This window comes from Typopeltis vanoorti, chromosome 19 (assembly GCF_054136105.1).
Source record: "Typopeltis vanoorti isolate ZY-2024b chromosome 19, IOZ_Tvanoo_1.0, whole genome shotgun sequence".
Classification (NCBI taxonomy): domain Eukaryota; kingdom Metazoa; phylum Arthropoda; class Arachnida; order Uropygi; family Thelyphonidae; genus Typopeltis; species Typopeltis vanoorti.
The window spans coordinates 478,773-504,862 of record NC_143567.1 but is presented as its reverse complement, the minus strand read 5'-3'; the positions used below and the strand labels follow the sequence as shown (position 1 = coordinate 504,862).

The 26,090-nt window shown below is 36.5% G+C and overlaps 1 protein-coding gene across 1 annotated transcript in view; it reads right to left on the bottom strand.

The window, feature by feature from the left end:
* LOC150095808 (eukaryotic translation initiation factor 4E-like) overlaps window positions 1–26,090 on the bottom strand; it is a 151,478-nt gene that overhangs the window by 4,820 nt on the left and 120,568 nt on the right. The window contains exon 6 of the mRNA XM_090408818.1: window positions 17,759–17,813. Within this exon, the coding sequence (XP_090264944.1) occupies window positions 17,759–17,813 (55 nt within the window). The remainder of the gene's footprint in view (window positions 1–17,758; window positions 17,814–26,090) is intronic.

Genomic DNA, 26,090 nt, shown 5'->3' with positions numbered 1-26,090 from the left:
ATCCTGCAGTTCCACTTGTATTCTCCTTGGCTGTAGCTCATCAGGTATCATCAATAACACCCCCCCCCATTTTATTCTCCCGATCTCTCCTGAACACACCATACCCTCACATTCAATCCCACTAGCTATGTCAACTTCTGTCAGCCATGTTTCACTAATGCCAATAACCTGTGGTCTGGAAGTGCCAACAAAAGGCCAAAAATTCTTCCTTCTTGTTCCTAATACTTCTGGCATTTGTATACATGAATTGCAGAAGCCGATTTGTCCCATCCCTATTTTGATGATTCCTGGTCTTTCCTACTCGCTTGGGCATATTACACACATTCATACACTCAACTGTCTCCTTAAAATCTGCATATCTACCACCCCCACCAATAACTCTAGTTTACCTGATTCTGCACATTCACTTCCACTACGTTCGACAACACCTTTTCAAGTGTCTCCACACACCAAATCCATTCAAATGTAAACCATCCATTTTATATAAATCCTTTCGCCCATCAAACTCATTCCACACCACTCATCAAACATAATTCACACATAAAGTCATTAGCAATTATTGCCCTCCTTCTATACTCTTCACTGTCATACCGCGGCAACAGACTTACCATCCTAACTCTCTCACTCTTCTCTTTTGCTACCTCAAGCAATCCCTTCACATCCTCCCTCATAGCCATAGCCTTCTTGTTTCCTTTCGAATCATTTGTACCTGCTACCACTATCAATTCTTTCACCCACTACTTTTGCATTCTAATTGACTCGCTTACATTCTTAATGTTCGCACCGGGTTGGTACGATTTTGTTAAACTCTCAACTAACACACCTCTTACTAAGGAATCTCCATACAACACATGCTCTTTCATTTTGTTTACACTCACTATCATACCCTTATTTTTTCTATCATACTTTTGCCAATTATTAGTCGGCACGCATGTTAAAGATTTTTGCCAACGCTCCAGCTGCTGATTTGCCCTATGTATTGCTCCGCATAAGAGAGCGATGTCACTCATAGTGTCAGTGTCATTTTTATTCTCAGACGATTCATTCAATCATTCTGTATGCTTACCTTCATTCTCACTTTCAACGCCACTCTCACAGCTATCAGGTACTACCTCGCAAATATCGCCATTCATACCACGAATATCGCTGTTAGCTAGATTCTCACTTTTAACAACGATATCACTCACACGACCTGAAACATTCTTTAAATCCTCACATTCTTTACACTTTTTGCACACATTCACTTCACTGTCGTTGTTTAACCAGACTCCAACCGCTCTCCTCAATGCATACATTTCGCAAACAGTACACTGAATCAAGTTCTTGAAGTTAAGATTTTTAGACAAATATGGTAACCTAGATGCCATCTTTGTATTCCTCTTTATGGGAGCCATGTGCACAGATAATCGTATCTATCAATTTACTATTAAAATACTCAAAAAACAAGCAAAAATACTAAAAGTAAACAATACTATGGAAATTCATCAATTTTTACTCAAAATATCACTTATCTGGCCAGGAGCTATCCTCAGAAATCTCATACCATACAATAGTCAAGGTAAAAAATAAACAAAATACCAGCAATTATATTTAACAATATCTACTAAAATTAATGACTTATCTGAGCAACATGTGTGCAACAGTCAGTACTAAGGACAACGCTAGTGCCCTCCAGTTAAACAAGAATATAATTTCTTATCAAGTTGTGATATAACCAGGTGAAAAAAAAAAAAAAAAAACCTTCTACAACTATACCAGGATACAGTGTATACAGTGCAATAACTTATCTTTTGGGATAGTATCTTAGAGAAGGAATGATTTACACAGATATACATTATTATAGCCAGTGGCAATGTTTTTTTTATATAGAAGTGTAGTTAACCTGATAATTACTAATTATCTTTGTTAATTATGAGATCCGATATTTGTCATTTTTGTGTACATACATGTGGTGTGTGCCTGCTAAGTGTTAGTCCTGACACTTGCCAGTAATGCTGAATGTATTTATGTTCTCCAAGGTGGATCGCAACAGTACTTCCCATCGGGACTAGAAGACCATGTCTTGGATATCCCTTCACACAGGATCAAATTGAATAAAATAAAAGTGCTACACAGAAGTCACAATAAGTCAGAGAGAGAGAGAGAGAGATTGGTTTTGGCAGCAGCTTTAAAACATTTCCCAAACCTTCAACACAAGTATGGTGGTATCAATTTACCAAAAATTTGGAATTCAGTCATTTTAAGATCAAATTAATACTTGTTTTTCTCTCTTTTTATCCAACAATAGATGGCATCAATTAGGACTTTAGTTCCTTGTTGTCCATTACAATTTTTAAACTGATCCCAATGTTAAACTAAATTGTTTAATAATATTTAGTAACTATTTGCTTTTAATAATTAGTAAGAAAATATTAATTATTTTCTTATTATTCTTGTGCTGTGAATGATACCATTAAATAAATTAGCATGAACTGCCTTCCCACTCATTTAAAATAAAGAAAAAGCAAATAGTTACTAAAGAAACAACTACATCCACATACAAATCTATGATGGATCAACTCAAAACATTAAAAGGCCATATAACAATAACTGGTGCTTATGTAGCAAAAGAGTGGAAAGAAGAAGAAAATGATACCTTTTATAAATAATTGCTTCAAGTCATACATAACAGTAATAAAGCAGATTATTTATCAATAGGAGACTTAAATGCTAAATAGCAAACAGAAAATTCAATATAAAGATAGGTAAATTTGGTGAAGTCTGTAATCATTATAATATGAAAATAATAAACCAGTACTTAATCATAAAGAAATCCACAAATATGCATGGTCTGCAAACCACTTAATATATAATTAAAAACTAAGATATTTGAGTTAATCCTAGATATAAGAGTGTATTGACATTTTGAATCAAATTATAATGATTATATACATAGTTAAAGATTATTGCTTCATTTCATAATTTCAGTATTAAGCAGAAATATCAAACATATATTGAAGAAATAACGAGATCAGGAAAATTTGAAACAAATCCTGATAAAATCAATAAATAACAGAAAGCATACACATAAGGAACAGATGGAAAAGAAAAAGATAACTATGTAACTGGAACAGAGTAATAGAAAATATAATTAAAAAAAAAGTCATCATAATTCTAAATTCTAAGACAACAGAAGTACAAATAGAGTAAAAAAAAAAGGTCCAAAATAGAGGTTTATTTTAATATTCTTTAATAACATTTGAATTCCTTGGAGAAACTCCTAGCTCTTAGAAAAAGGGACTGGTTATATCAATTTTTTTTTTAAAAAGGAAACAACTACAGAGAAATTAGTTCACTTTATGCAGGTTATAAAATACATACAGGAATTGTATATTAATGATGGAATGACAGGGAGAATAAAATGGGGGGAGGAGGGACTTCTATTATTGTTGATGATAGCTGATGAGCTACAGCCAAGGAGAATAGAAGTTGAATTGCAGGATAGAGAAAAGAGCACATTTGAGGCCATTTGGTGTGAAATTTGGCTAGCAGAACTAAATATACAATTGGGTGCTGCTATAGACCAGGTGATGGAAAAGATGGTCATGACAGTATGCACAAACAAATAGAAGAAATGAGGGTAATTATTATGGGAGATTTCATCTATGGTGGCATTGATTGGAGTGAGGAGAGTACACACGGGAGGAAGGAATTGGATTTTATGCGGTTATTAAGGGATAACTATCTGTGACAGCATGTAATGGAAAATACTAGTGGTCAGAGAGAGTGCTTGATCTAGTAATTACATCTGAGGATATGGCTGTAACAAATTTGACCACATTGCCACCAATTGGTGAGAGTGATCATAGGGTCTTGACTTGGGAGGTGGCTAAAGGTGTGGAATTTTCAATTAAGACAGGGTACATGTGGAATTATCGGGCTGGAAAGTATGACAAGCTTAGGAGTTTGATTGGTTCTGTGCCATGGCATGTACAACTGCAAGGACCAGAAGTTGACAGTGCATGGGAGGCAGTTAAGAAGTGTTTGCATGAAGCAATGGCTGACTGTATACCTAGAGTCCGAATAATAAATCAAGTAGGGGTAAATGGATGAATAACACCATTAAGCTTGAGCTACAAAAAAAGAAACAACTATGGAGGGAATTTAAGGAGAAAGGTGACCGGCAGGCACATGAACGGTATAAAGCGCAGGCCAGAAGGGCAATGAGTGTGGTAAGAAAAGTAAAAAAAGATTACCAAAGAACATCGGCCATGCAGGCTAAAGAGAATCCTAAACAGTGTTTTAGATATGTAGCAAGTAAAAGGAAAAATGTACATGGCAGAATGATTTTAAAGAATGCCGATGGTAGGGAGGTAACTGAATCAGTTGATATAGTTGAGCTACTGAGTGAGCACTTTGCAAGTATATATCAACCAGGTGGTGACATTGCAGAAACGAATAAACCAGTAGATTATACGGGAATTGTGGTGAATGAAGTGGAGGTGATTAGTCTATTGCATAACCTCAATGTCAATACATCCGTGGGATTGAATGGTATACCAGCTTGTGTCATACGAGAAGTAGCTAAAGAATTGTCAGTACCCTTGACCATTTTGTTTAATTTGAGTCTCGGATCTGGGTTAGTCACGAGGGGGACTAACCCAGATCCGAGGTGGAAAGAGGGGAAAATAGTTCCACTGCATAAAGATGGTTCCAAGACTGCTGTTGTAAATTACTGACCGATTAGCATATCAGGAATCATTGTCAAGGTCTTAGAGAAATTAGTCAAGAAAAGAATGCACGATTGGCTAGATGAAAATGGGATATTGTATGGGGGGACAACATGGTTTTGTGAAGGGTAGATCATGCCTCAGTAACTTGCTCACGTTTTATAACACAGTGACGGCTGAACTGGATAGGGGTAATGGGTTTACAGTGATACTACCGTACCTTGCCAAGGCCTTTGACAGGATACCACATGGAACCCTAATCAGTAAACTGGAGCAGATGGGGATAAATACAGGGTTGGTGAGATGGATAGGAGGGTGGTTGAAGGAGAGATACCAGAGAGTGGTTTATGCAGGAGTGGAATCTAAAATACGGCTTGTGACTAGTGGTGTGCCGTAGGGCTCTATTCTTGGACCACTACTTTTCAATTTCATATATTCATCAATGATATAGGAAAGGATTTGAGAGGAAGTATTCACTTGTTTGCTGATGCAAAGTTGGGTAGAGCAATTGTGAGTACACAGGATGTCAAAATTTTACAGGATGATTTGGATAGTTTGGAGGACTGGGCTAGGAAAAATGGATGTCAATTTAATGTGGCAAAGTGCAAGGTTATGCACTTCAGGGTGAAAAGAATAGCAGCAGTATATCGCATTGGTGGAACCATACTCCAGGAGATTGATGAGTCCAGGGATTTGGGAGTGTTGGTGGATAGGGACTTGAAGTTTAGGGGGCACATTGCAAAAGTGACTAAATCAGCTCATCAAATCACTTAGCTTCTGAAAAATACTTTAACATGCAGAGACAAACAAGTTGTTGTTCCTATGTATTGAGCCTTGATAAGACCCCATCTGGACTACTGTGCCCAGTTACGGGCACCAGGGTTTCTTCGTGATGGGGAGGAAGTGGAGAGGATCAAGAGACGAGTGACCAAGATGATAGAAGGTCTGTGGAATGAACCTTATGAGAATAGGTTGAAGATTTGTGGGTTGCAGAGATTGGACGATAGGCAAAGCAGGGGTGATATGATTGAGACATTGAAATTACTGAAGGGTTTCTATAAGATTGATCCAGAAGATATTTTTGAAAATATGACTGGTGGTGGGAGGACTAGGGGCCATGCATCGAAGCTGGGCAAGAGCGTGATTGACAAGGGAGTTAGAGCTAGGTTTTTTACTTGGAGAGTGGTGAATGAGTGGAATGAGTTTCCAGAGTCTGTTGTGGGTGCTACGACCATGAATGAGTTCAAGGCAAGGTATGATAGATACTGTGTCAATGTCGAATAGTTGTTCTTGACATGATGTTAGGGCCTCCCACGATGAGTCTGTTGACTACTTGGAGTTGCCTGGAACAACAATAATAATAATAATAATAATAATGATATAAGGAATGACTGAATTCGCCAGGGAACCAGGGCGAACAGCTAAAAGTCAGCTACTGGAACAAATTTGAAAGCACACCCCAACCAAACATCACCAGAGTTAAAGATCGGTACTATCAACATAAGAAGCCTGAATGGCAAAGAAATGGAGCTAGCTGAGGAATTAGATAAGTACCAGATCAACATAATAGGGGTGACTGAAACAAAAAAGACAAAAACTGGTGAGATCTTTCTGAGCAATAAATACAAAATGTTATATTCAGGCAATGACAATCAAGGAAAAGAAGGGGGTAGCCATAGTATTCAACACTAAATACGAGGCTAATCTTCTTGAATGGCAGGCAGTCTCAAATAGAGTGATGTGGGCAAATATCAGAATGGGGAACTGGACAATGAGACTTATTTGTGCCTATGGTCCCAGTGAAGGCTCTACTAAGGTAGAAGTGGAGGAATTTTGCGAGGCTCTTGAGCAGGTATGGGCAACCTTTCCTAGTTCGAGGCCAAATTATCATTCTATCTCTGATTTAAGGGCTGGACCAAATTATTAAATAAAATAAATTAATAATATTAAATGAATTAAAACAAGTTGCTACTTCATATTTCATTTATTTATAATATAATACTTTGGTATAAAGCTATTCATAAATTTTATAATATAATGAACGACATAACAATTTAATGTGAAGATTGGCCTTGTACTTCAACTACGAGACTATCAATATTGACGTGAATATTACATGAGGATAATCGCATAGAATTTTTGAGGTTTTGTCCGTTATTCTTGTCTGAATTTTTGATTTATTGTATTTCATCCTCGAAAAAAAATTTTCACAGATATACGTGCTGCCTAAAAGACAAATGATTTTTCTTGAAAAGGCGTGTAAATTTGAATATTTTTCTTCCACCAAATAAAATTTATAAAAATCCGTCAAAGCAACGTTGTTCAATTGTGATTTTAGCACTAAATCTGCCGAAGCTCAATAAGTTCCATCTGTAAGTTTTCTGGCACATTATTTACATCAGCATCCATCGGACGAGCAAATATAGCGAATGTGGAGTGTTTGTTTTTGAAGTTGGCAAACCATGTATCAAATTGCTCTGTTAGTGCCTTCAGTTTATCTCCATAACAGTTATAAGGTATATTTTTATGAGTTGCTGGAGTAGGAAAATGATAACAATTTTTAGCTTTTATCTGACTTTCCAACAATCTTAGTTTATTACAAAAAGCTTTGACACATCCATGCAGTTCATGAACCAATTGTGCTTGTTTTTACAATTTAACAGTTAGTTCATTTAGGTATCCGGTGACATTACAAGGAATGCTAAATCACACACCCACTCAACATCTTTTCTCAGATCATAAAATCGTTTTAACATTTTACCTTTACTCACCCACCTCACTTCACAATAATAAGACACATTTTCCTAATCCGAAAATAGGTCTGCCAAATACTCCTTAAATTGGCGGTGATTAAGTGCACGTGACGTAATAAAGTTAATACTGTCTACTACAACTTTCATAACATTTGTGAATATAATTGATTTTGCACACAGATTTTGTTGGTGGATAATGCAGTCAAAATTTGTTAAATTTTCCGGATGGATCTGTAGTTCTATTGCTCTTTCATGAACTATTCCAATAAATCCCTTCTGTGCACCAACCATTGCAGGGGCTCCATCAGTGCATATGCCAGATAGTGAACTCCATTTAAGCCCAAATCTCTCGAAGACTGTGTTGACTGTTTCAAATATATCTTCACCGGTAGTTGTTCCTTTTAATGGCCGAAGCGCCAATAATTCTTCTGTGATGTTGAAATCCGCATCAACTCCTCGAATAAACATTGCTAGTTGTGCTGTATCAGAGGCATCGGTGCTGTCATCCAAAGCAATTGAAAATGTTTCCAATCTAGCAATCTTCTCTTTTAAACTTTTTTTGATATCATCAGCCATAATTTCTATCCGTCGGACAACTGTACGTCTCGACAAATGAATATTCTCAAAGTCTTTATTCTTTTCAGGACATATTATACTTGCAACATCCAACAGACAATCTTTGATAAATTCTCCTTCACCAAATGACTTAGAATGCTTAGCGATTTTTTTGCTTACCATAAAGCTGGCTTTGACAATGCTGTGGTGTTGCATTCTTTGCTTGTTAGACATTTGCTGCTGGGTATCCAAGTTCTTCAACTTCTGTATTTCATCTTTTTGTAGTTGTCCATCAATTTTTCGGTGATCTGCATGTTTCAAAGTAAAATGTCTCTTCAAGTTGTATTCTTTATTGACAGATACAGATTTGTTGCACAGCAAACATACAGGTAAACCTTTATTCAGAATAAAATAATAATCCTCCGTCCAGTTGTCTTGAAATTGACAATTCTCTGCATTTCTTTTTTTTGCAATAACTACTGACATTGTCCCAAATTTATAAGCGATATTCAGAACTGTCAAGAAAAGCTATCTTTTACACCACAGGCACTCAACAGAACATAACATCAATGCAGGCACTGAACAAACACAAGTACTGAACTGACATGTTGTAACACGTTCACACACGCCACTAGTCAAAGTGAGAAAGAGACCTTGGCTGGAGAAAACTGTGTTTTGCGCAACGTCATATGATGTCACCTTAATGTGAATTAGTAGAACACAAAATCAGACAAACTTCACTGAAATAGATTAGGGCGATTCGGCCCACGGGTTGCCCATATGTGCTCTAGAGAAAGCTACTTACACAATGAAAAAGGAAAAGTTGGTCCTAGTTGGGGATTTAAATAGCAGGGTAGAAGTCATTGTCAGACATACAAAAATGTTTTGGAAAATTTGGAGAAAAGAGCAAAGCTAATAATAATGGCAAATACCCGTTGGATTTCTGCTCAGGACATGGACTGGTTATTACTAACACCATGTTCCAACGTAAAAATGTGCACAAATTCACATGGAGAGAAGAGACAAGGATATTGATGTTTTCTCCCTGGTGCAGGACACCAGAGTGTACAGAGGATTTGAAATTGGAAGCAATCACTATTTAGTCCTGAGAAAGATTAGAGATGTGAATAGATGGCATCAATGGCAATATCATATTAAAAACAAGGATATTAGGAAAGAACTTGACATTGTCTGCATCCAGGAATGCGTTAGCAGAGCTAACCTCAGGTGGTATGGTCACATAAACAGAATGGGCAAGGAAAGATTAGCAAAACAAGTGTTCTCTGCCAGGTTGGCAGGAAAACGACTCAGAAGAAGACCAATATACAGGGTGTTCGGGATAAATTTGACAGTTTCGTAAGGAAAAAGAAAATCTTCTTTGTATCTATTAAATTTAATGAATTGACAAAAAACATTACAGGCAGAGTTAATTACAATACTATCAACAAGATTTACTCAAAATAACCACCATTAGCATCGATCACAGCTTCAATTCTGCTTCGGAACCTCGAACAAGCTGATGCTACAGAGGGTTAAATGGATGAATAACACCATTAAGCTTGAGTTGCAAAAAAAGAAACAACTATGGAGGGAATTTAAGGAGAAGGGTGACCGACAGGCACATGAACGGTATAAAGCGCAGGCCAGAAGGGTGACAAGTGTGGTAAGAAAAGCAAAAAAGGATTACGAAAGAACATTGGCCATGCAGGCTAAAGAGAATCCTGTACATGGCAGATTGATTTTAAAGAATGCCGATGGAAGGGAGGTAACTGAATCAGTTGAGATAGTTGAGTTACTGAGTGAGCACTTTGCAAAAGTATATCATCCAGGTGGTGACATTGCAGAAAAGAATAAACCAGTAGATTATACGGGAATTGTGGTTAATGAAGTGGAGCTGAGTAGTCTATTGCATAACCTCAATGTCAATACATCTGTAGGATTGGATGGTATACCAGCTCGTGTTGTACGAGAAGCAGCTAAAGAATTGTCAGTACCCTTGACCATTTTGTTTAATTTGAGTCTCGGGCCTGGGTTAGTCCCGAGCGGGTGGAAAGAGGGGAAAATAGTTCCACTGCATAAAGGTGGTTCCAGGACTGCTGTTGTGAATTACCGACCGATTAGCATATCAGGAATCATTGTCAAGGTCTTAGAGAAAATAGTCAAGAGGAAAATACAAGATTGGATAGAAGAAAATGGGATACTGTATCGGGGACAGCATGGTTTTGTGAAGGGTAGGTCATGCCTCAGTAACTTGCTCACGTATTATAACACAGTGACGGCAGAACTGGATAAGGGTAATGGGTTTACGGTGATTCTACTGGACCTTGCCAAGGCCTTTGACAGGATTCCACATGGAATTCTAATCAGTAAATTGCAGCATATGGAAATGGACATAGGGTTGGTGAGATGGATAGGAGGGTGGTTGACGGAGAGATATCAGAGAGTGGTTTACTCGGGAGTAGAGTCCACAAGACGGCCTGTGACTAGTGGTGTGCCACAAGGATCTGTTCTTGGACCACTGCTGTTTAATTTGTTCATAAATGATATAGGAAATGATCTGAGAGGAACAGTTCATTTGTTTGCGGATAATGCGAAGTTGGGTAGGGCAATAGTGAATGCAGATGACGTCAAAATTTTGCAGGATGATTTGGATAGATTGGAGGTCTGGGCTAAGGAGAATGGATGTCAGTTTAATGTGGCAAAATGTAGGGTTATGCATTTTGGGGTGAAAAGATTGGCGGCAGTTTACTGCATTGGTGGAACCGTGCTCCAGGAAATTGATGAGGCACGAGATTTGGGAGTGTTGGTAGATAAGGAATTGAAATTTAGGGGACACATTGCAAAAGTGACCAAAACAGCTCATCAAATCACTTGGTTGCTGAAGAATACGTTGACAAGCAGAGACAAGCAGGTTATTGTTCCTCTGTATCGAGCCTTGATAAGACCCCATCTAGACTACTGTGCTCCGATTTGGTCACCTAGGTTTCTTCTTGATGATGGGGAGGAGGTGGAGAGGATCCAGAGGCGAGTGACCAAGATGATAGCAGGTCTGTGGAATGAACCGTATGAGAACAGGTTGAGGATTTGTGGGTTGCAAAAATTGGTTGATAGGCGGAGGAGGGGAGATATGATTGAGACATTCAAATTACTGAAGGGTTTCTATAAAATTAAATCAGAAGATATTTTTGAGAACAGGGCTGGTTGTGGGAGGACTAGGGGACATCCATGGAAACTGGGCAAAAGTGTGGTTGGTAAAGGTGTTAGAGCTGGGTTCTTTACTTTTAGAGTAGTGAATGAGTGGAATGCGCTCCCGGAGTCTGTGGTGGATGCTATGACAGTGAATGAGTTTAAGGCGAAGTATGATAGATACTGTATGAATGTCAAATAGTTGTGATGAATATGATTTGGGGCCTCCCTCGATGAGTCTAATGACTCCCTGGAGTTGCCCGTAATAATAGTAATAATAATAGTAATATTTTTAGAATAGCTTTGACATCGGGGAATTTCTGCTGTCCATTTCCTGTATGTGTCCAATCCATTCCCACCTGATTTTTTTTTATATTTCATCAGTGATGCTTTTTTTTTGCTCAATCATTTATGTAAGTCTTTGTTTGTCATTAGAGCCAATACATTTCTAGTACTTTACATACACATTCCATGGAATACTGGGATGTGGGAAATTGATGAAGTTTGGGATAACGGCGGACAAAAAGTTGAAGTTCAGAGGACATATTGCATAAGTTGGCAAAATAGCACAATCATCATCATCATCATCATCATCAAATTCCTGCCATGTACCCTCAAGGGGTGTACAGGATATGACAGTGCTACATGAAAAAATTACATCATTACTAACTTCCTATCTACAATTTTCCTCCAAATCAGTCTGTTACTTGTCAAGACTCCAACATTATCAGATCTTATATTTCTATCGTCTAAGGCACTTTGTACCGTATCAATCCACCTATATCTTGGTCTTCCTCTGGGTCGTTTTCCTGCCAACCTGGCAGAGAACACTTGTTTTGCTAATCTTTCCTCTCCCATTCTATTTAAGTGACCATACCATCTGAGATTAGCTCTGCTAACGCATTCCTGGATGCTGACAATGTCAAGATCTTTCCTAATATCCTCATTTTTAATATGATATTGCCATTGATGCCATCTGTTCACGCCTCTAATCTTTCTCAGGACTCTCATATCTGCGGTCTCTAGTCTTTGGTCAAGTGATTTACTTCTGACCCAGCTCTCAGATCCATAAGTTAAAATTGGTTTGAACACAGTCTTGTATACAGCTAATTTAGTGTTCCGACTAATTTCTTTCTTATTCCATATGAATTTATTCAGTTGACTTCCCACGATACCAGCTTTGCTGATTCTGTTGTCTATTTCTATATTTAGTTTACCATCTTCAGTAAAAATTGTGCCTAAGTAGCTGAAATGTTTTACTTGTTCCACAGGTTCTCCATTCACAACACAGTTGACATTTTTAATGATTCTGCCTATTTTCATTGTCTTTGTCTTTTTATTGCTGACCTTCATACCATATCTATTACAACAGCTATTCAATTTAGTCAGAGAATCTTGCAGACTTGTAGCGGATTTATTTAGAAGTATAACATCATCTGCATAAAGCAAAGAGCTGACATTAACATCTCCAATTTTGATATCAGGTTTAATACCACTTTCCTTCATAATGTGATCCATATAGATAATGAATAACAGAGGGGATAATGTACATCCTTGTCTCACACCAGATTTAACATTAAACCATCTTCCTGTACTTCCTTCAATTCTAACTGCTGACTCACATCTAAAATAAAGACTAAGTATTGCTTGATATAATGCCCCATTGACACCATATAACTGCAGCGTATTGAATAGCTTCTCTCTTGGCACCTTGTCATATGCCTTTTCCAAATCGACAAAACTTAAATACAGATCTTTGTTATATTCCCATGCTTTCTCGACTATTTGTCGTAAAGTGAAGATCTGATCCTGACAGCCTCTATTTGGCCTGAATCCAGCTTGTTCTTCACCAAGCTTTTCTTCCACAATTCTTCTCAACCGTTTCTCAAGTATACTTGCATAGATCTTGCCAGGAACACTCAGTAGGGAAATACCTCTGTAATGCTCACATTCAGTTTTATTTCCCTTTTTATATATGGGTACTATGAGAGCTCTACTCCAATCATCGGGAATTCGTCCCTCTGTCCAGGCTTTCTGAACTATGCAGTGCAGCCACTGTAAGACTCTTATACCACCATACTTAAAATAGCACAAAGATATTGAAAAACACACTAACACGTAACCAAATCTTGGAGATTCAGTGGCAAGCCCCGAAGAAAACATTGATTGATTCAGCCAGAGAGGCATGTGGTGAGATTGCTGCAAGGATACAAAAACCAGAACTCCATGGTGGACACATTAGTTAAAGAGGCAGTGAAAGAAAACAAGAATGCATATCAAGAGTTCCTGGCAAATAACTCAGCTCGTGCTCTTAGAGAATACAGAGACAACTGTAAGAAAGTTAAACAAGTCATGGGAAGATTTTGGCAGGAACATAGAAAATAAATATCAGGAAGGTGACAAAATAATCTGTAATCTGTTAAAAAAGCTCAGAAACGCATGAAAGAGTGCTGTAAAAGGAATTAGAAATGATAAAGGTGATATGAAAAAAATAATACACACTTGATTTTTCGAAGTAAATGCAGGAGCATTTACTTCGAAAAATTGCTAAATGAAACAAGCAGTGACAGCACACTGGTAAAAAATACCACTCGACAGGCATGCAATGAGGAATACATATACATATTTGAAGTTGAAAAAGCCATCAAAAGCCTGAAATGTGGAAAGACAGTGGGAATATGATATTCGACCAGAAATACTCAAGTATGGAGGTATAAAAGTCTTGCAGTGGTTGCACTGTATAGTTTAGAAGGGCCTGGACAGAGGGATGAATTCCAGATGACTGGAGTAGAGCTCTCATAGTACCTACAGTAAAACCCCTTTTTTACACTTTTCAGGGGACTGATGGAAAAAAGTGTAAATAGTGGGAATTTTTAAAAAAAAACATTTAAAAAAGGCTAAAATATGACTTACTGCTAGTATGTGTCTACATACTCGATTACAAAATTTAATAACTGAAAATAAATGAATTTACAATTACTTACATTTATATCTATTAAAAAATATCTTTAATTGTTGATTATTTTTGCTTTTTTTTTGTTTTTTGACATAGCACCAGATTGCTTTGACCTGTTTTTTACTATCATGTTCAAAGTGGACACGGAGAGTCCAAGATCTTTTGCTAAATGCACACATGTTCTGGCATGCCAATCTACACGTCGCAGAATTGCCATCTTTTCTTGTATCAAAATACATTTTCTGTATTTTTTCTCCATGTTACTAACATGGATAATCCACCACCGCAACTTGAAAGCAACTTTCACATGCTAAATTATGTAGCAGAAATTCTGCAATATCAATTCGTACTGTGATTGAAAAATCACGGTATCGCTCATTACTGCTGCAAGCGTGCAGGTCACTGTGATGGCTGAAACGAAATTACAGACGAAAGCAACGCCATCTGGGAACAGAAATGTGCATATTTCCGCAGAAATCAATCCGAAAATCAGTATTGTCAACCGAGAAAAAAACCGCAAATCAGGGGAAATAACATCCACATCAAGTTGTTGATGGTGGGAAAACAATATATCGTAAGAATAGGCCTTAAGATGGGACCAACGGAAAATGACGTAAATGGCAGGAAAACGTAAAAACGGGATTTTACTGTATATATAAAAAAGGGAAATAAAGCTGGATTCAAGCCAAATAGTGGCTGGCAGGATCAGATTTTTACTTTACGACAAATAGTTGAGAAATCGTGGGAATATAACAAAGATCTGTATTTAAGTTTTATAGAACTGCAAAAGGCATGACTAGGTGCCAAGAGAAAAGCTATTCAAAATGCTACAGTTATATGGTGTCAATGGGGCATTATATCAAACAATACTTAGTCTATATTTGAGTTATAAGTGAGCAGTTAGAACTGAAAGAAGTACCATCTTGTGTTATTCATTATCTATATGGGTCACATTATGAAGGAAAGCAGCATTAAACCTGATATCAAAATCTGAAATGTTGATCTCAGCTCTTTGGTTTATGAATATGATGTTATACTTTTAAATAAATCTAGTTCAAGTCTGCAAAATTGTCTGAATAAATTGAATAACTGTTGTAATAAATTTGGTATGAAAATCAGCAGTAACAAGACAAAGACAATGAAAATAGGCAGAAACATTGAAAATGTCAACTGTATCATGAATGGAGAATCTAGAACAAGTAAAACATTTCAGCTATATTGAGGAACAATTTTCAGTGAAGATGATAATTAAATATGGAAACAAACAACAGAATCAACAAAGCTGGTATGCTAGGAAGTCAAATGAATAAATTTATACAGGACAAGACAGAAATCAGTCGAAACACTAAATTAGCTGTGATTTTAACTTATGGATCTGAGACCCAGGTTAGAAATAAAACATTTGACCAAAGACTGGAAACCACAGATATATTAGGGGCATGAACAGATGGCACCAATGGCAATATCATATTAAAAATGAGGATATTAGGAAATAACTTGATATTGTTAATATCCAGGAATGTGTTAGCAGATCTAATCTCAGGTGGTATGGACAATTAAATGGAACGGGAGGGGAAAGATTAGCAAAATGTGTTCTCTGCCAGGTTGGCAGGAAAAAAGACCCAGACGAAGAGCACAAACCAAAATATAGGACTGATAGAATAAAAATTGCCGTAGAAGAGAGAAATATAAGGTCTGATAATGTCTTGACAGATAACAGATTGATTTGGAGGAAAATTGTTGATACGAAGTAATGATGTAAGTTTTTCATGAGCATATCCTGTACACCCCTTGAGAGTACGTATGTTAGGAATTTGATGATGATGATTACTAACAAGTAGATAAGAAGGTAATTATTGCTCTTTATAAGGCTATGATTCAGATGTATCTTGACTACTGTGCACAGATTTGGCCATGTGAGTTTCTTGGGAATCAAGCATTGGTAGTGAGGATCCAGAGAAGAGTGACCAAGCCGATGACAGATCAGTGAAATATTCCCTATGAGGACAGATTGAAAGTGTGTGTGCAGGTTGCAAAGTTCAGTTGACAGGCAGAAGAGAGGTGACATGATAGAAACTTAATTTACTAAAGGAATTCTATAAAGACTAACACAAAAGAACTTTTTCAACACATGAAGAGAGAGAACATGGAGTCACTCTTGGAAGTTGTGTAGGATTGTGGTTAGTAGGGATATGCAGACTAGATTTTTAGCTTGGAGAGTGTTGAATGGGTGGAATGGATTGTCACAAGTAGCGATGAGGGCCTGGACAGCGAATAAGTTCAAGGAGAGGTGTGATAGGTATTGTATATATACATGCTAATGGGTCACCCATGATGTCTTCTGATTCCATGAGGATAACCAATGACAATAATAATAACATGAAAAGAGAAGCTAAACAATAATGCAGTGTACATTTTGCTCTTGTACATTATCTACTACACTGTTTTCAAAATGAATTCAGAAAAAGCCTAATCATGCATAGATTCAATCTTTATTTACAAATTATTAATGGAAATTCATAATTTAAGGAATGAGTTTAGGCAAGATCTTTTTCAATCAATAAAATTATTAATTTTATTAATAATATTAATGAAAAGAGAAGGCCTTGTATGTGGAACTGAATCTCAAAGAGAAACTAACAAAAACTGATTAAAATATTAGTTAGCTGATTTAAATATACCATAGCAACTCTTACAATCAATTCAAGAAAGACAAAGAAAATCAAGCAGCTGTCAAATTAGAACAAGAATGTATGCTATAACCACTACTTTTTAACACATACATGCAAGCAAGCAAGCATGCACACACACACATTAAAAATTTAGAAGCAGCAAAAGCCATTCATAATACAAACCAGTAAATAATGTTACACATTATTATCTGCAGATGGTTAAGTTCTATTAGCTACATCATAAGATGATGTAATAATAGCTTCAAAAGAGAAAACCTGGTAAGAAGTAAAACAGATAAAGATAATAAAATATTAGAATAGTTTCACACACCTGGGATATGCCTTATTGTATGAAGATGACACAGATAGACATTTCAAATATATATAAATTAAGTCATTTTTCAAACTGCAGAAATGAAATTCCTGAAGACAACAGCTGGGTATACTATGTGGAAACCACAAAACAAATGAAATCTTACAACCTCTTAATATAAAACCAATAAATTATTACAACAGTAAATACATAATTGGGTACATCTAAATTGGACAATGGCAGTCTTCCCAAACCACTGAATAGTTATAAAATAAATGGGCAAAGAAAAATTGGAAGATCGAGAATGTGATGGGATGACTAAAACAGGACATATGACCTAAAATTCATGTTACGATGAAGGCTTAGCTCTTGCAGGAATAATAAATAAATAAAAAATTATCCTTATATTTTAGGGCATAATGATTGATCTCTGGATAACCAGGTTGTGTTGGGAAATCAATAATCTGAGGCGAGTGAGATAAAATTAACTAACGGTATGGTTATACAGCACTGTTTCAGTAAATGTCTGGTTTCTGAAAGATATATAACAGATCACTGTTGGTTGTTATTTTTTATTCAATACAAATATTTATAAATTGAATTTCAAAGCTTACCTCATATAATATAATGGCTGTGGCAGGTATCCTCAATCTATCCTTCAAAACACTCCTAAATATTATTAAAAAAAAATTATTTTGGCATTTAGCAACCTACATCCTACTAATATGACTACTACTACTACTACTACTAATAGGACAATGAATTTTTTGATATTAAGTATAATGAAAGATATTTTTTACATATTAGATAATTTCAAAATAAAGGTTTTGAGATGGTTAAGGGTCAAAGCTGTATAACTGAGAGGAGACCTCCACATAGCCTTTAAAGGAATGTGGAGAACTGACCAAGACTTCTGACCTAATGACCAATCCTCACCTTCTCATGGTGCACCCTGCTGGGTATCTACCTGGATACTGAACGAAAGAGGATGGGCTAGCAATTTGGGATTTAGCCAACCAAATTGTATTCTTACTGGCTTAAACCAATATAGAAAATGATGGTACAACGTGATAAAATTTCATGCCGGCTGGGGTGTTGCCCGATTAAACAAGGCATTTATTTATTTATTTAATTTTTTTCCCCACTAGAGGGCAGGCTAAGTAAAAAGAAAAAAGATTAGTTAACAACGTAGATGTAATTTACTTGTATAGAGTGCAACAGCATGTAGCTTGTTCTTATACTTCTGAATGTATCCTACTGAAGATGACCTCAATACAGGGGTCGAAATGTAAAGTTATTATTTTATTATTAATCAGTAAAATAATCTTTTCAACACGTGTGTTTTGTGTCCCTAATTTAATAAACATGAATACAAACTTATTGTTTTAATACTGACCATATTGTAATGCGTACAAACATCTTACATTCTTTGCCTACCAGTTTCGCTAGCAAACTATCTAGCTTTTTCAGGGCGTTGAAGACGGAAAAGCATAAAATACTAGTAAATGCAAATTGATAGGAACAAAAAAACATCGTAAACAATCTAGTAGCTAAGGTTACACGTTAGCGTGACAGAGACTGAGAGGATTTATTGTTCTTATTCATTATCACGCATGCGTGTTTGTTGTAAACACATAATGTGATTACTGGCCAGCTGTAGTTCAGATGGATTTAGAGAGAGAGGATCAGTTTTTTCCACAAACTGTTCAGAATAGTACCCTGATTTCTGTTGAGGTTTCCGCCGATTATTCAAGGAAGCCACAATAGTGTTAATAACCGGTGGAAACCTCAACAGAAATCACGGTACTATTCTGAACAGTTTGTAGAAAAACCTCATCCTCTCTCTAAATCCATCTGAACTACAGCTAGCCAGTAATCACATTACGTGTTTACAACAAACACGCATGCGTGATAATGAATAAGAATAATAAGTCCTCTCAGTCTCTGTCACGCGAACGTGTAACCTTAGCTACTAGATTGTTTACAACGTTTTTTTTTGTTCCTTTCAATTTGCATTTACTAATTTTTTATGCTTTTCCATCAATGCCTTGAAAGCAGTGAAACTGGTAGGCAAAGAATGTAAGATTTTGTATGCATTACAATATGGTCAGTATTAAAACAATAAGTTTGTATCATAGAATAAAAGCCAAAAGGATATTTTTCTGGCAACCTTAATAATAATGAAGGGGGATACAAATCCTTTGATGTTTATCTGTCAGTAAGCAAAACTCTAAGAACTAGGACTAAGATCTATGAGTTTCATACTGAAAAACTATCGGCAAATCCAAGTGTAAATAACCACTTGGTAGTACAACACCAAGGCAACTCGTAGTTATCTTAGTCTTAGTCCTAGTTCTTAGAGTTTCACTTACTGGCAGATAAACATCAAAGGATTTGTATCCCCCCCTTCATTATTAATAAGTTTGTATGTTTAATTTTCAAACGACCAAATATGTGTAATTTATAACATTTTGTATTTATTGCTCAGAAAGATCTTACCAGGTTTTTCCACCCCTATTATGTCGATCTGGTACTTATCCAATTTCTCAGCTAGCTCTAATTTCTTTGCCATTCAGGCTTCTTATGTTGATAGTACCTGATCTTGAACTCTAGTGATGTTGAGTTCGGGTGGGTTTTAGGATTTGTTCCAGTAGCTGACTTTTTTGCTGTTTGCCCTGGTTCCCTGTCAAAAACAATGAGGGCCTTGTTTAACCGGGCAATGCCCCAGCCGGCATTAAATTCTGTAATGTTATACCATAATTTGAAATTTTGGCTTAAGCCAATAAGAATACAATTTGGTCAGCTAAATCCCAAATTGCCAGTCCATCCTCGTCCACTCAGTATCTAGATAGATACCTAACAGGCTACGAAAAGGTGAGGACTGGACATGAGGCCAGAAGCCCTGGTTGGTTCTTCGCATTCCTTTGAAGGCTATGTGGAGGTCTCCTCTCAGTTATATAGCTTTGATATGTACCCTCGAGGGGAGTTCTGGTTACAATGCCAGACCTACATGATTGTTTACATTACTATTCATCTCCTATGAACAATTTTTCTCCAAATCAATCTATTACTTGTGAAAACTCCAATATTGTCACATCTAATATTCCGTGTTTCTAAGGTACGTCTGATTGAATCAATCCACCTAGACCTTGGTCTTCCTCTGGGACTCCTTCCTGCTATCTTGGTATCAAATACTTGTTTTGCTAACCTTTCTTCACCGATTCTATTTAAGTGGCAATACCACCTTAGATTAGCTCTACTGACACATTCTTGAATGCTAACAATGTCAAGTTCCTTTCTGATATCTCCATTTTTAATATGATTCTGCCATTGATGTCATCCATTCAGTTCCCTAATTTTTCTTAGAACATTCATATCTGTGGTCTCTAGTCTCTGATCAAGTGCTCTATTTCTAACCGAACTCTCAGATTCATAACTTAAAACTGGTTTGAACACTGTCTTGTATACTGTTAATTTGGTATTTTGGCTAATTTCTCTAATTCCATATAAATTTATTCAGCTAGCTACTCACCATACCACTTTGTGTATTCTGTTGTCTATTTCCAGATTTAACTTGTCATCTTCACTACAAACTGTGCCTAAACAGCTGATATATTTTACTCGTTCAATAGTCTCCATTGAGAATGCAGCTGAAGTTTTCTATATTCCTGTCTATTTTCATAGTTTTGGTCTTTTTATTGCTGATTTTCATGCCAACTATTGAATATACTATCAATAAATGTATAATCTAGTAATTATTATATCTTGATCATCCAGTGGATTGCATTTATCCACAAGATAAATGTTCAGTTATAATAGAACAACGATCTATGCTAGTTTGCAGCTTTATATCTTAAGCCTTCCATGATATATGCTTGTGTTATCATTCCATTTTTGATACAGAAAATGCTCACAGTATGTTTGACAAAAATTATAGAAATAATTAGTTATTTTGACAAAAGTAATTTATATTTATTATTATTTGTAATCATTATTTCCTTTTATATGTTGGGTCTGGTGACCTATTACAAGGCAAAGAGCTTGATTTCTTATCAACTTAATCATGGTTACGCACAGTTTTCAGCATGCTCAGATACAGTGTTCCTGTTAGTGTTGGCTCTACAAAGAAGAATATCTTGACCATGGAATCTTTTCAACTTGGGACTGTTATATTCATGTTCGATTAGATGGCTTTTCACATTTCCAAATTCACCTGTTTGTTGGTATGCCTTACTAAAAATGTGAAAGAGATTGCATTGTGGTCAAGATATCATTGCTTACACAAAACATTCTTCTGGTTAGTTAGGTTTGTCATTTACTTGTAATGCATTAGCTGAAGCTCTCTACCCTAAGCTGCACATCATTTTTACGCATCATGTTCAACTGACCATGAATAGTTAGTTTGCCGCTAGACCCAATTAATGTAGCCTCCGTATTGCTTAAAGGTTGTTGTGTCTATCTACAAAATGTTGGTAACCATCATACGTTTATTACTGTGGTGGACTATAATAATAATTCAGAACAATGCAGAGACCTAACCTAATTCCTCGTCAAGCTCATTCAAATTTTCAGTAAGTGGCATGGCAGTCTCACACTGGCAAGAAAATTTACCTACCATGCATTTCTGCCACAGTGGAATTCTAACTTACAACATATAGGTTGGAGAGCAGACCAACCTGGCTAACAATTCATTGCCTAGTTACCATTTCCTTTCTTACTTAACAGAGTGCAGTTTTCCAACAGCTAGTTGTGGTGTTGCTGTATAGCTCAAGTGAACTATGTTTGTATTATTGTGTAAGTTTCCTTTGTATAACTTAAAACGAATTAAGCAAACTCAAAACAACACTGCTTGTGCAATGCAATAGGGATTATCACTTGTTTTTAAAATGGATGAGTTAACAAGTGAAGGTAGAAGAGAACATATAAGAGATGATTAAGCAGTAACACTCTTCAGGACAGAGGGGAATACAACATTAAGAGACAAGTGAAAACAATGGTTCACTTGATGAAAATGAAGAATATTTTGAAGATCTCAGAGAAATGATTGAATCAGCAGGTGGATGCAAGGAATTATTTGTGTTAGAAACTTTAATAGTCAAGTTGGGCAGAGCCATAATCATGTGGAGGGATGGTATGGAGGAGTTACCATGTTAATCACAATGGGTGAAGGTCAAATGTGTGAAAGTGTGTGAAAACAAGGTGTCAGGTGCTAAATGGATATTATCAACATAAAGATATACATAAGTTTATATGAACCCCACCAACCAGAGTTCTGATGTCGGTGATCAGAACTCTGGTAGTTAGTTAGGCACGAGAGAACAGCAATGGTGCAAGATGCGAGCGTGTTCTCTGGAGCTGAAAGTGGGATAAATCATCATATAGTAATAAGTAAGATTGTGTGCCCCATTACATCTAGGAGACCAAATATTGCACATGATGGTAGTAGAGTTATTAAAGTTGCTTAGATCTCCAAATAGAAAATAAGACTGTTACAAGTGTTACAGAAAAGTATACGGGATTTATAATATGGCATCTTGAGCAGAAATCGGATGTAACCAAAGAGAGATCTGCATCTGAGTTGCATGACCATTGAAAGAAATGCATACATGCTAAAGAGGCCCTTGGATGGGAAGGTATGAGGCAAGGAAATATAGAATGGAGAGTCAACAAGTGAAGGAGAAGATAGAAGAAAGGAAAAGAACACAAGAGATAGTTAAGCACTAACACTCTTCAGGACAGAGAGGAGTACAACAATATTGAGAGACAAGTGAAAAGAATGTTAACTAAGCTAAAGAAGAAATGCAGGAAAGAAAGCACAGTGAAATTAAAACACTTAGTGGGATATAATCCCATTAGGTGTAAACCAGTACCCTCCCCAACAACAAAGTCTTCAATAGCAGTCACAAACAATAAGATAAAACTCATCTACCAACTAAAGAACTACCCAAAGACCAATGCCACAGGTACTAAACTGATATGTAGGTGGCAGGGTTTCCCCTTCCTGAGATGTTGAGTTTTCATCCTGCAAAACCAACCAGAATACATAAAAGCCATATTTGATGCCCTCAACCTCAGCTACTTCCACAGTAGTAAATAACCCAATCATAACTTGATTTTTTGTTGACCAAGAGATGAATGGCAGAAAAATAAAAGCTGCTTCCAACTAGAAATCCAAATTGGCAGGAATAAGTTTAAATATTCAATCACATCCCACCTTTCTTTCATAGTGCAATCAGTATCAATGAAGCTTTCTGAGTGGAAAGATCTGGGTTTGAATCCCATCTAGGATGCAAAGAACCTTTATAAGGACTTTTCAGCTGTTTCTTAGTTAGCCAGTATCATACAGGAGAGGCAGCAAGTTTTTCTTTCCTGCACAACAATCGCACTAATTAGACGAAATATATCTTGACAGACACAGCAACTATGTAGACAGCACCACTACCTTATAAGGAGAAGATGCACACATATACACACAAAAGCATACTTTCGTTCTGAATTCTTCATAAAATTTACATGATGATATATCAAATCCTACTATACACAATTCAATCTACTAAGAATGACTAACCTTTCATGGATATTAGAACCTTTTGAACGGCACAAAAGGTTCTAATATCCAAGACTAGAAAAGATAAAATGTTGCAGAATATTTTTGAGGAACACTATTAAAATAAATCAAATGTATGTTGTATGTCTGAAAACAAACCCAAACTCAACATCACCAGAGTTAAAGATCGGTAATATCAAAGTAAGAAGCCTGAATGGCAAAGAAATGGAGCTAGCTGAGGAATTAGATAAGTGCCAGATCTACATAATAGGGGTGACTGAAACAAAAAAGACCAAAACTGGTGAGATCTTTCTGAGCAATAAATACAAAATGTTATATTCAGGCAATGACAATCAAGGAAAAGAAGGAGTAGTCATAGTATTCAACACAAAATACGAGGCTAATCTTCTTGAATGGCAGTCAGTCTCAAGTAGAGTAAGGTGGGCAAATATGAGAATGGGGAACTGGACAATGAGACTTATTTGTGCCTATGGTCCCACAGAAGGTTCTACTAAGGTAGAAGTGGAGGAATTTTTTGATGCTTTAGAAAAAGAAAAGCAACTGACACAATGAAAAAGGAAAAGTTGGTCCTTGTTGGGGATCTAAATAGCATAGTTGGAAATGATTGTGAGACATACAAAAATATTTTGGGAAAATTTGGAGAAAAGAGCAAAGCTAATAATAATGGCAAATATCTGTTGGATTTCTGCTCAGGACATGGACTGGTCATTACTAACACCATGTTCCAACATAAAAATGTGCACAAATTCACATGGAGAGAAGAGGCTAGGAAAAGTCACATGGAGAGAAGAGGCCAGGAAAAATAAGAAAAGTCTCATTGACTATATTATTGTTGATAGTGATGTTTTCTCCCTGGTGCAGGACACCAGAGTGTACAGAGGATTTGAAATTGGAAGTGATCACTATTTAGTCTTGAGCAGGATAAAATTGAATTTCATATTGAAAAGAATAACATGTAAGAAGGTTTTAAAGCGAATAAAAGTTGAGCAGCTCTCAGATGTGAACTGTAGACTAAAATACAGAAAGATTATTGAAAAGAAAATGAAAGAGTTTGAGAACAAGAATCAAACCTTGGAGATTCAGTGGCAAACTCTGAAGAAAACATTGATTGATTCTGCCAGAGAGGCATGTGGTGAGGTTGTCTGCAAGGATAAAAAAATCAGAACTCCCTGGTGGACACAGGAAGTTAAAGAGGCAGTGAAGGAAAAGAAGAAAGCATATCAAAAGTTCTTGGCAAATAAGTCAGCTTTTACTCTTACAGAATACAGAGACAAATGTAAGAAAGCTAAACAGTGTGTAAAACTAGCTAAACAAAAGTCATGGGTGGACTTTGGCAAGAATATAGAAAATAAATATCAAGAAGGTGGCAAAATATTCTGGAGGTTGTTAAAGAAGCTTAGGAGGAAAGAGTGCTGTAAAAGGAGTTAGAGATGATAAAGGTGACATGAAAACGGTAGAAAAAGATATCCTTGAAGTATGGAGTAATTACTTTGAAAAACTGCTAAATGAAACAAGCAGTGATGACAGCACACTGATAAAAAACACTGACCAGGCATGCAGTCAGGAATACATACCCATACTTGAAGTAGTAAAAGCCATCAAAGGCTTGAAATGTGGAAAGGCAGCAGGAGTAGATGATATTCGACCAGAAATGCTGAAGTATGGTGGTATAAAAGTCTTACAGTGGCTGCACTGCATAGTTCCGAAAGCCTGTACAGAGGGACGAATTCCCGATGATTGGAGTAGAGTTCTCATAGTACCCATATATAAAAAGGGAAATAAAACTGAATGCGAGAATTACAGAGGTATTTCCCTACTGAGTGTTCCTGGCAAGATCTATGCAAGTATACTTGAGAAACAGTTGAGAAGAATTGTGGAAGAAAAGCATGGTGAAGAACAAGCTGGATTCAGGCCAAATACGATCAGATCTTCACTTTACGACAAATAGTCGAGAAAGCATGGGAATATAACAAAGATCTGTATTTAAGTTTTGTCGATTTGGAAAAGGCATATGACAAGGTGCCAAGAGAGAAGCTATTCAATAAGCTGCAGTTATATGGTGTCAATGGGGCATTATATCAAGCAATACTTAGTCTTTATTTGAGTTGTAAGTCAGCAGTTAGAATTGAAGGAAGTACAGGAAGATAATTTAATGTTAAATCTGGTGTCAGATAAGAATGTACATTATCACCTCTGTTATTCATTATCTATATGGATCACATTATGAAGGAAAGTGGTATTAAACCTGATATCAAAATTGGAGATGTTAATGTCAGCTCTTTGCTTTATGCAGATGATGTTATACTTCTAAATAAATCCGCTACAAGTCTGCAAGATTCTCTGACTAAATTGAATAGCTGTTGTAATAGATATGGTAT